General features: G+C 35.5%; 1 protein-coding gene across 4 annotated transcripts; it reads left to right on the plus strand.

Annotated features, from left to right (window-relative positions):
- Positions 1–9,119: 9,119 nt before the first annotated feature.
- On the plus strand, positions 9,120–12,576 carry Atg13 (Autophagy-related 13). 4 transcript variants are annotated; one of them, XM_076769024.1, is made up of 6 exons: positions 9,120–9,360; positions 9,749–10,027; positions 10,404–10,752; positions 11,069–11,252; positions 11,339–11,672; positions 11,744–12,572. In XM_076769024.1, exons 2-6 carry the CDS (start codon positions 9,875–9,877, stop codon positions 11,954–11,956), a joined length of 1,233 nt encoding a protein of 410 aa, XP_076625139.1. In that variant the 5' UTR covers positions 9,120–9,360; positions 9,749–9,874; the 3' UTR covers positions 11,957–12,572. The 4 variants fall into 4 exon arrangements, with proteins under 4 accessions (XP_076625139.1, XP_076625140.1, XP_076625141.1 ...); XM_076769025.1 differs by having other exon boundaries at positions 9,757–10,027; XM_076769026.1 differs by lacking the exon at positions 9,120–9,360 and having other exon boundaries at positions 9,370–10,027; positions 11,339–11,663; positions 11,744–12,576.
- The last annotated feature ends 357 nt before the right edge of the window (positions 12,577–12,933 follow it).

The following is a 12,933-nucleotide window of genomic DNA, read 5'->3' on the forward strand; positions in this document are numbered from 1 at the left end:
CGATTATAAAAATATTTTTATCAGAACCCTAATTTGTGAGTTCTTTTCAGAAATATGTCCTCAGTCATTTAGTTAACACATACATTCTTGTCATTATTAAAGTATAACTAATTTTATCGTAGGACCGTCTCTATGGAACAAATATCTTTTGATTTGAGAAGTCGAACGAGGGAAGATTGTACACTGGATTTTTCCTGCTTCTACTTAAACGTTTTTCTTTCCATTTTCAGACCCTTAAGACCCTTGGAGATAACGGTAATCTGACTGAAAAATTGTTCGACGATTAGTTACGGGATCTAAGTGCTTTTACATCGACGAAAATTTAGCGTTCCTCGATGCGCGCGATAAGGGGCAACGAAGGAAGTGCGTCGAGAAGAAGAAGAATGGACCTCTACCAAGATAATGGAGGGCAGAAATTGTTAGGGTGAAATGGACAGAGGGGTTCGGAAGCTCGTAACAGCTGTAACTGCCATCTGCGACGACGTGGAATATTTTAACTGCGCACGAAGGTTAACCCTTTGTCTATGTTGTATTCTGGGCACGGGTCAGACCTAACCCACTCTATTTCAGATTTTTCCATTGCCCATTCATTACTCTTTCTCCCATTCTCATCCTTCTCCCAGCTCATCCGTACATTATTCTATTGATAATTAAGGTCTCCAATCCTAATAAAATATGTTTTTAACTGGTCTCAAAATAAAGCTACCGTACAAAACGAAATACACAAGGTCGTGTAGCGTTGGGGAAGGATCATCGAGCAAAATGGCGACTACTTGACTGACTTACAGTGTTTCCAAGCTACGAGAATTCTTTTAAGTATCCACTATGTATATTTGTCTGTACCGGAAGTACCTTAGGGTAGCAATTCGAGTGGTCGTCCTTCGGTTCACTCATTCACGGATCCTTCTTTCTCGTGACCGAAATAGGGAACGCGCGTTATTTAGATCGTATTCAGAAAATGTGACTCTTTGACGTGCCATCGTGTCCCTTCATATGCAAAAGTTGTAACCGTCCTTTTACGCGCAACAATTGTATACTATTGATGTTACCGGGTATGACGTTTCACATTCAAGATTGCGACGCATTAACGGTTTATTATGTTCTTCGTACCTCGACGGCGCGCTTTGTCGATGTATAGTACCGTTTTATTCATGTGCAAAACCGAGCGCGAATTCCACCAATGTCGTCCTCGCCGGAATTACTCCTTGAATATTGTATTAAGATTAACGCGTTGTCAAAGAGATAACAGTATCTAAAATTGTTAGGATCAGAGTTAAAAAGAACTCAGGGTAATATGGACTTGATAAAAGCAATTCCCAACGGTTAAAAGCTCATGTACAAATTTTCTACATATTAAAAATTTTGCAAAAACAAATTCAACGGGGAATCTTAAGTGTATAAATATTAAATAAATCGTATCTTGTAGAAACTGAACTATTCCAGTGTACACAGGTAAATGAGAGAAAAATCTTAAGAATAATTTGCATTCTTTGCTAAAGGTGGCAACTCCTATTGCGCCATCGGATCGATTAAATCATGCTCGCGTTTCAAACAGCGACGCTCGTTATCGTATCGATCCAACGCGTGATACGGGTGCCGAATCCGATCGACGCACGTTCAGTCGTCGCTTATCGCTAAAAACGATGAATCCGACGGTGCATATTTTCGCGCCACGCTGCGCAAAAGCCGTGTGTGGCCACCAGATACGAAACATCCGACCGGTGGCGCAGCGAAGCTTTGTCAGGGCAACGCGATATCGCGTTTAAGATTTGAACTTTGTGACGAGTGATATCGTAGGTAACACGAAACTCGTTCAGCTCCTTTTCGCAACGTATCGAGCGTCCAGAAGGACTTCGCCGTGCTCCCCGATTGCTCGATCCCATTTATTTTCACCCTCGTACCAGTCACGTGATCGTCGACAGAGACTCGGAATCAATCCTTAACGCGTTAAACGCTGCGTCGAGGACGCTAAACTTTCCGTTTAGACGGGGAAAAAACTATATTTAGACGTAGCGAGCTCGTTAGCGACAATGAAGAGATTACGTTCCTTCGAATAGAGTGGTTCAGGGGATGACTTTGACGAGGAGTATGCCCTCCTTGTTCCGTAGAATCTGAAATAAAAAGATTCTGAGTGTACACCGAGGATTAGCAAAGTTTGCGTACAAAAATCGAGGCTTCTTCTCCTGCAATCGTGTTTTTCCTCCACAGCGAGCTTAAGATACACGTTCCTCTTAATAGAGTAATTCGGGAGATGACTTTGACTTTAATATGTCTTCCCTGCCCCACAGAATCTGAAATAAAAAGATTCAGAGTCAGCGTATACCAAGAATCAGCAAAGTTTGCGTGCAAAAATCGAGACTCTTTGTCTTGTGATCGTGTTCTTTCTCTCCGTGGTGTTCCCAAAATGTCTGTTGTAATCGGTGCAGTGTCTTGTGGCGTGATGTAACCACCCATCGAAAGGACACGTTGCCCTCCTTTATCGTCGAATGATGAATCGCCGACGATCAACGTCGACGATATTGCGCGCACACACGAAAATCAGACAGGATTCTGTTTGGATCGTTCAGGGCGCCGTACTGTCGCAATCAATGTTTGCGGCACGTGTGTATATAGGTCGCGGTAAGATAGACGGACGACGATGACGCAGATTCATGCAAAAAGTCCGCGAAAGTATTACAATTGTATTGGTCCTTCGCCCACGCCACCCGGTTGACAGGATGCTGGTATGTGTGTATCCTTTGGCCCAGATTCGCTTAAATCGTTATCTCAGGATAACGCGGCTTTGCTCTAAAATTATCCTCGCCAGAGCGTTTGTCCTTGAGCCATGAACCCTGTTTTCACGGATTGTCCTGATTAAGTACGCCATTGAGTCGTTGGTCGGTGCCGTTGTTTGCGTCGACCCGCCGGAAATATTTTCCCGAGTTCAGCCAAGAATCTGTAGAGTTCTTTTCAAGTGCTCTTCCAACGATGAATGTACGAACATTACTCTGAAGCCGTACAATTATTCCGTTTGCTCGACGGAGTCCTTGGAGACGCGACGATTAGGACTTATTACGATATAGAGTTTTATAATACGACACAACAATATGAAATGTTTTTGGAATCACCGCTGTTCATATCGTTGTATCGTATTATGTACAAATTTTTAAGCCCACGCTACATGATAATGCGTTTTCACAAATTATATTCCTGTTGCCAAACAGTGAAATAATAATAAATAAATCTTTAACTTAAGTAACAAGTTTTGATCTCTGATACTTGTACTTAATTAACGACTTATTTTACAAACTTTCCAACCGTTGACATAAACATTCGTCGTGATCAACGTGATTGGGAACAATGTTGTTTACGGTAAACAACAGAACGATCGATGATGTTGCATCTTTGAGAACGTTTATTACGCTTCGATCAACTATCATCATCCTGTTGTAACGATAAAGTTAAATGTAGATGAAATAATGGTGCATGTAACGTAAACTCATGATGAGTTTGCGAGATTTATGCACCGATGGCATCCGTGAATGTGAAAATTATATGTGAAATGTCCTTGACGCGTCTTATATTTTCTCCTGTAGTTTTTTGTTATCGTATCCAGTGTCCTGATGATACTAGGAATCCGAGTCGACGAAAGCGTCACCGACTATGCTCGTCCAAGATAAAAAGTAGTATAGTCAGACGGTCGGTAAATGGGGAGCAAAGTAACAATTATTTTAGGATTAAATATCCATCGATGTTTCGTTTGATTCTCCGCCATTTTTATTTATCCGTTTGATTCGTTGAATCTACCAAACTGCACGGGTAAAACATCGATTCGTAATTAAAACTGTTAACTGGTTCGTCGTTTACGCGTTATGTTCGTAATCTTCGTCACGCACGATGCAACACGTGCTTATATTGCAGTTATAAACGTGACTTTGCTCCATAGATTATTACGTTGTACGAAATTCGGCCTTGTAATTTGCAATTCCGCTTCATACATGAGCCAGCCATAGAGCCCACACGCTTTTTTCGCAGTTGCATGCTAATAAGGCGCTTTCTACACTTCTCCAAACAGTCTAAGGATTACGTATTTGAAAGACTTTTCTATTATTTTCACCAGAAGTATACAAGAATATTAAATACGTATTTCTTTTATCTTTAATATACATGGATATTTCACTGAAACGTTTAGAGTATTGTAATAGTAGTCTCTTTTATTTATAGTGTTAATCTTGAAATCTTCCTTTTCTTCAGATCCGTAAATTTTTCCACTTGAATAAAATGCACTACTTAAAACACGCATTCTCAGCGCATTCGACATACTATAAATTATGCGTTTTGCACTCTATATAGGTATAAATCACTCATCGTGGATACCTCTTTACGTATTGACTGAGGAAACAGATGACGTTTCCTTCGATGTACATTATATCCACGATATGCGCAACAAAAGATATGCCTGGTTTATAGACGTGCCTATGTTAATTTGTATAGCCCAAGTGTAAGTGTATGAAAAGTTATCTATTTCAAGAAAATTATGAATAATTATTTTGTTAGTAACGCAATACCGTATAATTTATTATCTATAAACACGTATGCCGAAAGAAATTATCAGAACAACGTTTTTAATTAATTTGAATGGTGGTTTTCAAAATTGGCAATATATGTGCCGCATAATTGTCCATAAGAATACACAATATTTTTACATCGAACCCTTACGCGATAAAACTGCATACGCAGTAAACAGATGCTCCGTAAATGACGAAGTTTGCGATTCACGGTACTTTTTCTGTCAGGAAATGGTATCTAAATACACATTCTTTAACACGAGAACGCTCGCTGACAGTATGCTTTTTCTACTTGTGTTTCTATTCCGCTCGACACTGAATACTTTTCCTGAATCAACGTGACGCAAACGCGTCTTTTCCCTTTTCTGTTTTGTAATAAAATATATCAGTGAAATGTACCGCGTGTATAGCAAATAAATGAGAAAAATGTATTAATGGTATCTCAAGAAAATTGTAGTTCCTCGTCAGCTTTGAATTTCTTACAGTAGATAGCTTGCTAAAGGGTAAGAGGTACTCAGTTGTATAAATATCGTGGAGTTATCGAATCGAAACATAACCTCTAAAGCAGAGTTACTTTGCTACTATAGCGCCGCTGCGCCGCGCAGAAAGGATCGAACCATAAAGGGTTAACCCTTCTTGTCGCTGTTACACGTGGTTAATCGTACCGAATACAAGTGCGTGTCTGCAGTTGACCGAACGGCGTACATATCTAATACGAAGGCGCATAAGTCCTGCAAATGCTATGGCAAACGTCCAACAAGGCCCCACAAGCCTTCTTATCTTGGGAGGGGACCAGGCCACGCGAGGCCCCTCGACCCCCGTTGTACATTTCCGTTCAAAAGTATTCGAGCACCGACGCGACTCGTGCAGAAATCCATCCTCCAGACGTCGCGACGACGTTGCAGGCTTAAAATTCCTAGCGTGTTTCTTCTCGAAATGAAAATTTCTGTGCAAGAGAAAAACCGAAATAGCGTTCTTCCTATCAATGGCAATTATTTCACGGTCGCTTTGCAAAGACGTTACGCAGCGTTTTACCTCCGGGAATCTGTGTCACGCGAAGCGTCTTTTAATTTTAACGCACTTTTGAATAGAAGACAACGCACCGTTGTTTAGAACATTGAATACCTATGCAAATGTTTTATATTCATTGTTTTGGTAACTTTTCTTCGGGAATAAATATTCGTATTACACGCCGCGATGAAATATTTAAGAAGACTAAATAAGTTCTCGTGTATTAATTACCAATCCAAATGCATACTCCTGTACTAATAATAAAGTCAATTTGCCTTCGCAGGTGTACTTGCATTTTCCCGTCTATAATCTCAGTCGGTTTACGATGCAAGGAGCCTATATTTATAGAACTGCTTAATTGCATTTTTGCGTACCAAACATGTGAAACAATATCGATGATATTGGAACACTATAAATATAACGTGCCATCGACGAAAAAACTTTTTATTCCAACGGAAATTTTACTTCGTACCGATTATCGTCAAAAGTTCCACGAATGGAAACATTGCACTCTGATCATGGCACTCCTGACTCAGCCGTAAGAAAACCTTGCTCGTAGTTCAGGCTTTATTAAGAAAAGTATGGCAATGGACAGTGACAACATGTTTCAACGACTTCATTGAATGTCACTCAAATTAAATAAATGTGTTCATTTTATTTCGTTGCATGCCGGCTTTTTTTTGCATTTAAGTAATTTATAACGTAATTTCATTCCGCTGATAAGCATCGATTATTCCGATTGGTCATTTCTACAACCACAAATAACAATTTATCGGTCGTATATGTCGTGCGTCGAATTGCAATTAACGTTCAACACAATTATTAAAAGTCTGCATAAAATTAGATTATGGGAAATAAAATAGACCGTAACGCGAATTAAAAAAAAAAGTATATACAATTCGTATAAATGATCGGTGGAATACAAATTTATGAAATTGGCAATCAATTTTAATACGCGCCTGTAACGTTCTGTCATTCATTACGTACGAATGATGATGGAGTCCGTAATTACGACTTGCTTTAAGAAGGATGTACCTAAATTACTGTGTGACCCGGAAAACCGCAAGACTGACCAATCGAAACTAATTGATTAAAAAGGTAAGAACACCCTTCGGTTTAGCCTCCTGGCGGACGCAATCTGGTTTTTAGGCGCGGCTACGAAGCGTCTACAAGACGGTGGCAACCGACTGCTTCAGTGGAAATTTCCATTGCAGTTGGCATGCCGTGTGGTGTGACTGTACAGTCCACCATAAAAGTAGCAGCTTTCTTATTTTAATCAGTACGCTCCTTAAACGAAACTATTCCTCATATTTTTCTATAAAAATCAATACGTGACACTATAACGGAATCAAAAAAACATATAAATTAAAATGCATAATCGTTTTTCTATTAGCGGCAATAATTCAAAACCATCTTCAACATATTCGTGTCAATACCTCGATATAACAAGTACTATAAAAAATGTATACTATTAATAATCACAAATAATCTAATATATTGACGAGGATGTTGCTGTAATATTATATATTATTCAGTTAACATTAAATTTCACTTCTGATTATATTTTGTACTTTGGTTAAAGTTGAAATTATACTTTTGTTTAGCTATACAATTTGAAAGCATGAAATGCAACAAAAAATTGTTTGAAAGATTAACTTTATACGTTTAATTGTATCATTAATTGGAAAGAGCAGAATGATCGGGAGAAATGGCAGGACGTAAATGCCACGTGATAAATCACGTGGTAGCCTTACATCACAGAAAATTCGTACGAATGTTCAATAACTACTCTTACTCTGCTATATCGACCTCGATTATTTCATAATCGCACTTACGTTTAATCATATAGGTAATTTATAATACGTATAAACTAATGTATGTACTCTCATTCCTTTTTTCACTATCGTTTCTTCGCCTTCCTTGAGAATTTCATGTTGTCGTAGGCAAGGGCAATTCTGTACCAACATATACAATATATGTACGTATACATACATTGACGAAATTCCATAGTCCAATCGTAGGTAATATTTCTACGAAAGTCTATCATGTATTTGTGACATTACTAAATATGTTGCATACAGAAACTAAATTTGTGAAAGTAATATAGATCCCAAATTATAACAGAATTAAAAAAATTCACTTCAGAATCATTAATGAATTCAGTAAATATGTTTTCCTTTATCTTGTTAGAAGATAGAAGAAAAGAATAAATTATGATTATTTACTACTTATTTTCATTGATCCATGTTACAGAAAATAAACTTTCTTTTGCATTATTTGCAGATTTGTTTTGTCTCTATGAACTAATGTTATTATCTACTATTTTTATAAGAATATGTAAATACGTAATTTATTGGCAAATTTGATCTTTAATAATAAGAGAAAGTGCATATTTAAAATTATAAAATTGAATATGTTTATCAAATTTGTTTGTATTGCTCCGTTTCGAAAAAATTACAAGTAGCAAATTTTAATTATACTATGTTATATAATCGTGTATGCTTTCGTTGTGGTAATTCATAATTTACAATAATATTTCCAATTAAATACAAATTTTTTTATTTGGTTCATCATTCTCGATATTTTATATCCGACTTTTATATCGAGAAACTTAATAATTGTCTAACTTATTTAATAAGTCTGGATTTGTAACTTTCTTAATAGAAAAAATAAAGAAATAATGTTTCCTGACAGTGTAAAGAAACTTAGTAACAGGACTGAATTACGACAAAATTTGTTTTAGATTTTATCAAACAAAATTGTTGAAAATGTTCGAAGAATATAGGAAAACAAAGAAATATCCCTAGCAGAAGCACTACACCGGAGAACATGCAGTTTAAGGAGAAACTCAACCAACGCAGACTACCTATTGCGCTTTAGTATACACTAGAGCCATCTTTAGGTGCTGAAGGTAAACCTGGTAGCAAGTGTGAAAGTTTAATCTGGTAAACATAACCAATGCCAGTATAATTCGATATAGTTTGCAACTTAACAATTTTTGTTACACTTGCAAAAAATTTTGTTAAATATTATGTGTAATTTCTGTTAATAAAACTTACATTTTGAGTTCCATGAAACTGACGTTTTATTTCACAATTATTTCAACATTTTTCCTTCTCTTAAATCCACGCAATATCCATTTTTATTCCATTAAGGCACTTTACGAAGCCATTTTGGAAAGTGAATTTACGCGCGAAAATTTGTTGTATCTAACATGACTGCTCTTTTGTTCTGTGAAGAAAAGGGTTAGTCTGCACTAGTAACTTTCCCCTTAAGTAGCAAGAATTAAAACTATCCGATATACAGTATAAGAAAGAAATACAAGTAGTACCACACTTTAAATATAATATTTAAGTTTGATTAACTGACTTGCATCAAGTAACGACGAATTATCTGATAGGACGTTGGCATTTTCCGATAATTTACCAGGAGTTGCCGTAGAAAAGTTATCTGCGATCAGAGTATCGTATAAACAATCAAAACAATCCCTCGAGCACCTGATATGTCACTATGATTTTATACAATCATACGCATGTTTCAATAACGTTATTGCATCTAATTATCGTTCTTAAAATATACTGTGGCGTGTCATACCGTCACTGCTGGCAGTTGTTTTTTGAACGCGGCTTGATTCCACGATTCAACATTTCTAAACTTTGAACTGTTAATGAGGAAGTATTTGTCGTCTTTTCCGCCTTCCTAGTTTCACCGTAAACGTACACGCACATAAAGAGGTTTTCTTACTTTTGAATCACTGGATTGACGATCACATGTTCTTCATGCGAACGCTTCTTACCCTAAGGTACTTAATTGCAATATGAAACACGATCGATTCACAGCGTGCCATTAGAATAGTGAAATAAGAAATACATTCGATACTTGCACATATTATTCGAGAAAAACGACATTCGCGTTGATCAATAGTATCGATTAATATTTTCGAGTTCGTTTCAACACTTCATCGATAGTGGTTCAAAGTTCATTTAAAATAAAATAAAATCAATTCGGTACTTTACCTGCCACGCAACTGCATGCAACACAATGCTGCGATATGATGTCCATGCTGTTGTCAAAGTATTGTTTTTCGGCCGGAGTTCCTGCATTAATAAGTCCTAGAAAAAAAAAGTCGTTTATTGTCTCGAGTGCAATGGTTCACAAGTACAAGTGTCAAAAACGATTTCATCATGTAGTTTTACAGATTCCTCGTGGAAATGTTTTGGCGCATACAAAATTCTATTCAGTTTAGAGAAATTCAATCTCTCAATGACACATTAGTGTATTTTTGAAAATAATTGTACGAAGGAAACAGTATTAAAATGTCCACGTTAAAATTGAGTATGCAAGATAAAAAGGATTTGGACAAGTTCACCAAATTCTTAGCATTGAAAGCAACTCAAATTATAGTGCAGTCGAGGTTAGGTGAAAAGGTCAGCACAAAGTGCAAGCCAAATTCATCTGGAACAGACTGGGTAAGCTTTGGTTTATCAATGTTTTAAATATATATGTTATCGATAACCGATGAAGTTGTTACTAAACTTTCCAAAAGCTCTAGTCGATCAGTATCTTCTTCATTTTATTAATTGTAATTGCAAATATCACATGTTGACTTTGATCTGTGTCAAAATGGAAAATAAAGTATTAGCATCAAAGTAATTTTTGTATTACTTAAACGTAAAAGTTTTGACTTTTGTTCGTAAAGACAGAACTGTTTCTTAAAAAGCTTCTTATAAATTATTATCAATGTATAATATTTATTCTAAAATCCACAATTGATATTTATACAAAGTATGATGGTTTAATCAACATGTTTACAGTTTTCTACATATGTAACCTTTCGTTGTATAGTTCAACTTAGCTATTCACGATGTACCAGAAGTTTTAGCTGAAGCTAAAAGGGCACTATGTGGGGAAATAATAAATTCAACTATACCTCTTTGCATTGAAATCTCTTTGAGAACCGTTGAAGGTGACACAATGGTTTTAGAAACATGGAGCCTTGGTATTTTGCCAGAACATAGTGATCCTACTATAAGAGTAACATATACTGTATACAACAGAATGAGTATTTTATTAAAATCATTGCTGTCTGTATCAAGAATTACTCCAGCTTACAAATTGAGCAGAAGACAAGGTCCAGATTCCTATGTTATTTGTTATAGAATTTATATGGGAGAACCACAGCTACATACATTAGGTATACAATTATTTTATTTTGGATTGAATTCTTATTACAGGTATCTCTCGAGTTACGCGGTAAATTGGTTCCGCGTAAGTCGAAACTCAGAATTAGTCTTTGAAATATATACAAACTATTGTGAAATACATATTGTGAAACACATATTATCTTTTTTATTTAAAAACATTCATCTATAAATACATATATATTTTCTTTTTAAATAAAATTGCTCCGAAACCGCGTAATTCGAGGGATACCTGTAAATATATGTCTCTTTTGGAATATTTCAGTTTCATAATTTTAAACAGAGCTTAAAATTAATTGCTCTTTACAGGTGACAATTATAAACATGTCAGAGTGGGTCAATTGTATACACCTGTGGGTACAATCCACTTATCTGTATCCTATAGGACAAAAATGACTATATCTCCTACTCATACTGGTCGTGATTCGATTATGTTAAAGAGCGATCACTTTCATTCTGACTTAAGTCCCCGTAATGCAAGATACCAACAGAGGTACGTTATAATTAATACGATTTTAGTTTTCCATTTCGACTTCAAATCAGACATGTATTAAACGATTTTTTGTATTTAAATTTTAGCGAAGAAACATCAAAATCCCTCAGTGATACTATAAAAGTTGGAGCGTTCGTAGTTAATAAGCCAGTTACTGTTAACGAAGAAGATTTTGTTATACCAGATGTACCTTTCAGTTCTTTATTAACTCCCAGACAAACTTCACCTCTTCCAGTCTCGGTAGCCGAGACTACAAACACAAAGACTGCAACAGTAACTACTGCAACGGATAGCAGCAATGGAAATAACGAAAGACTTACAAACGATAACACAACGTCAAAGTGCAACTCTCAGAACGGATCTAGAAGGAGCAGCTGCTCAATGACCAGTGCCAACGACGATTTTATTATGGTAGATTTGGTAATTAACGTTCCTACGTATATCGTTTGCTTCTATCATGGTGTTTAAACTTGAATATATCGTAATTTCAGAAAACACCTTTTGCCGTGACTAATACTAATAGCGATCTGGGAGCATTTTATCGTGAATGTCAAAGTGCTCCACAACTTCAAGCTTTCGTAAAAGAAGAAACACTTGGAGAACAAATAGAAGATCTAACCAAACAGTTAGAAACGTTCGAAACAAAGGGACGTTGGTATGAAGATATTTTGTCATCATTATGTCATACAGAAAATAATAACTGATGTTAAAATCGAGCGATGCAATACTAGATACTTCGAGAAAAAGTGTAATTATACACAAATTACATATAGTATCTTATAGATTTATGCGACTTTCAATACACAATATTACAACATTTCAACAAGAGCATTTCAATGAAATTTTCCGTCAAATGCTTCTAACGCATGCAACCGCTTATAAACAAATTAAATTTATACAATTAAATCAAGATTTATCTATAAAATAGAAAAATAAACAATCTTCAATGATATGTACGTGCATTTGGCTTTATGTATCGATGTACTAATAATCGTGTTTACTTGTTACGGACTATCGATTCAATAATCGATAATCGATAATTTTTCGTTTCAAACTGCTTTAAATTATTTATTTGTCTACTATTACCGTGTAACTTCTACTCGTATAAGCTATATACTAAAATCTGATGTAAGTCTAATGTATGCTGTTTGTTGAAATAATTTATTAATATAATGTTAATGAGCAATGTCAACGATGGTTAGTTAATATATGTTAAAACTTTAATTAATTTATTGCTTGTACATAGTGTAAATTGTGCTTTAGCGTTGTAACATTAATTGATGAGCATAAAAGAAATATATAACTTTCTTGAGTTTTATTTACCCGATCATGGAATAAATGAATCCGTGCTGGCAATTTAAATAAAATCTTTCGCGTGAAATGTTATGTGCAGGTTTTAATTCCGACTTTCTTATCAACCACGTTAACTAGTATAAAATAAAATAAGAATATTTAAATAATTTTATGTTACTACATTTTTAATAAATTTTTATGGGTATTGTTACGAAATATAATTTTAATAATTCGATCGACATTGTTCTTATTTTAAATTGGATTTAATAATAATGAGATTCTAGAAAATCAATTTTCTGATTGTTGAAATGCACGTTATTATTAAGGAGCAATTTAAAATATTTTATAATTATTTAATGTATTGCGTTTTATTACCTTTTCTAAACGT

The sequence above is a fragment of the Colletes latitarsis genome, chromosome 7, assembly GCF_051014445.1.
Source record: "Colletes latitarsis isolate SP2378_abdomen chromosome 7, iyColLati1, whole genome shotgun sequence".
NCBI lineage: Eukaryota > Metazoa > Arthropoda > Insecta > Hymenoptera > Colletidae > Colletes > Colletes latitarsis.

Excerpts from the sequence above, each read along its gene's own strand:
- Atg13 (XM_076769024.1), top strand. The coding sequence starts at position 9,875 with ATGTCCACGTTAAAATTGAGTATGCAAGATAAAAAGGATTTGGACAAG. Across the intron at positions 10,753-11,068 it reads ACCACAGCTACATACATTAG|GTGACAATTATAAACATGTC; the intron begins GTATACAATTAT and ends TGCTCTTTACAG. Across the intron at positions 11,253-11,338 it reads AATGCAAGATACCAACAGAG|CGAAGAAACATCAAAATCCC; the intron begins GTACGTTATAAT and ends TTTAAATTTTAG.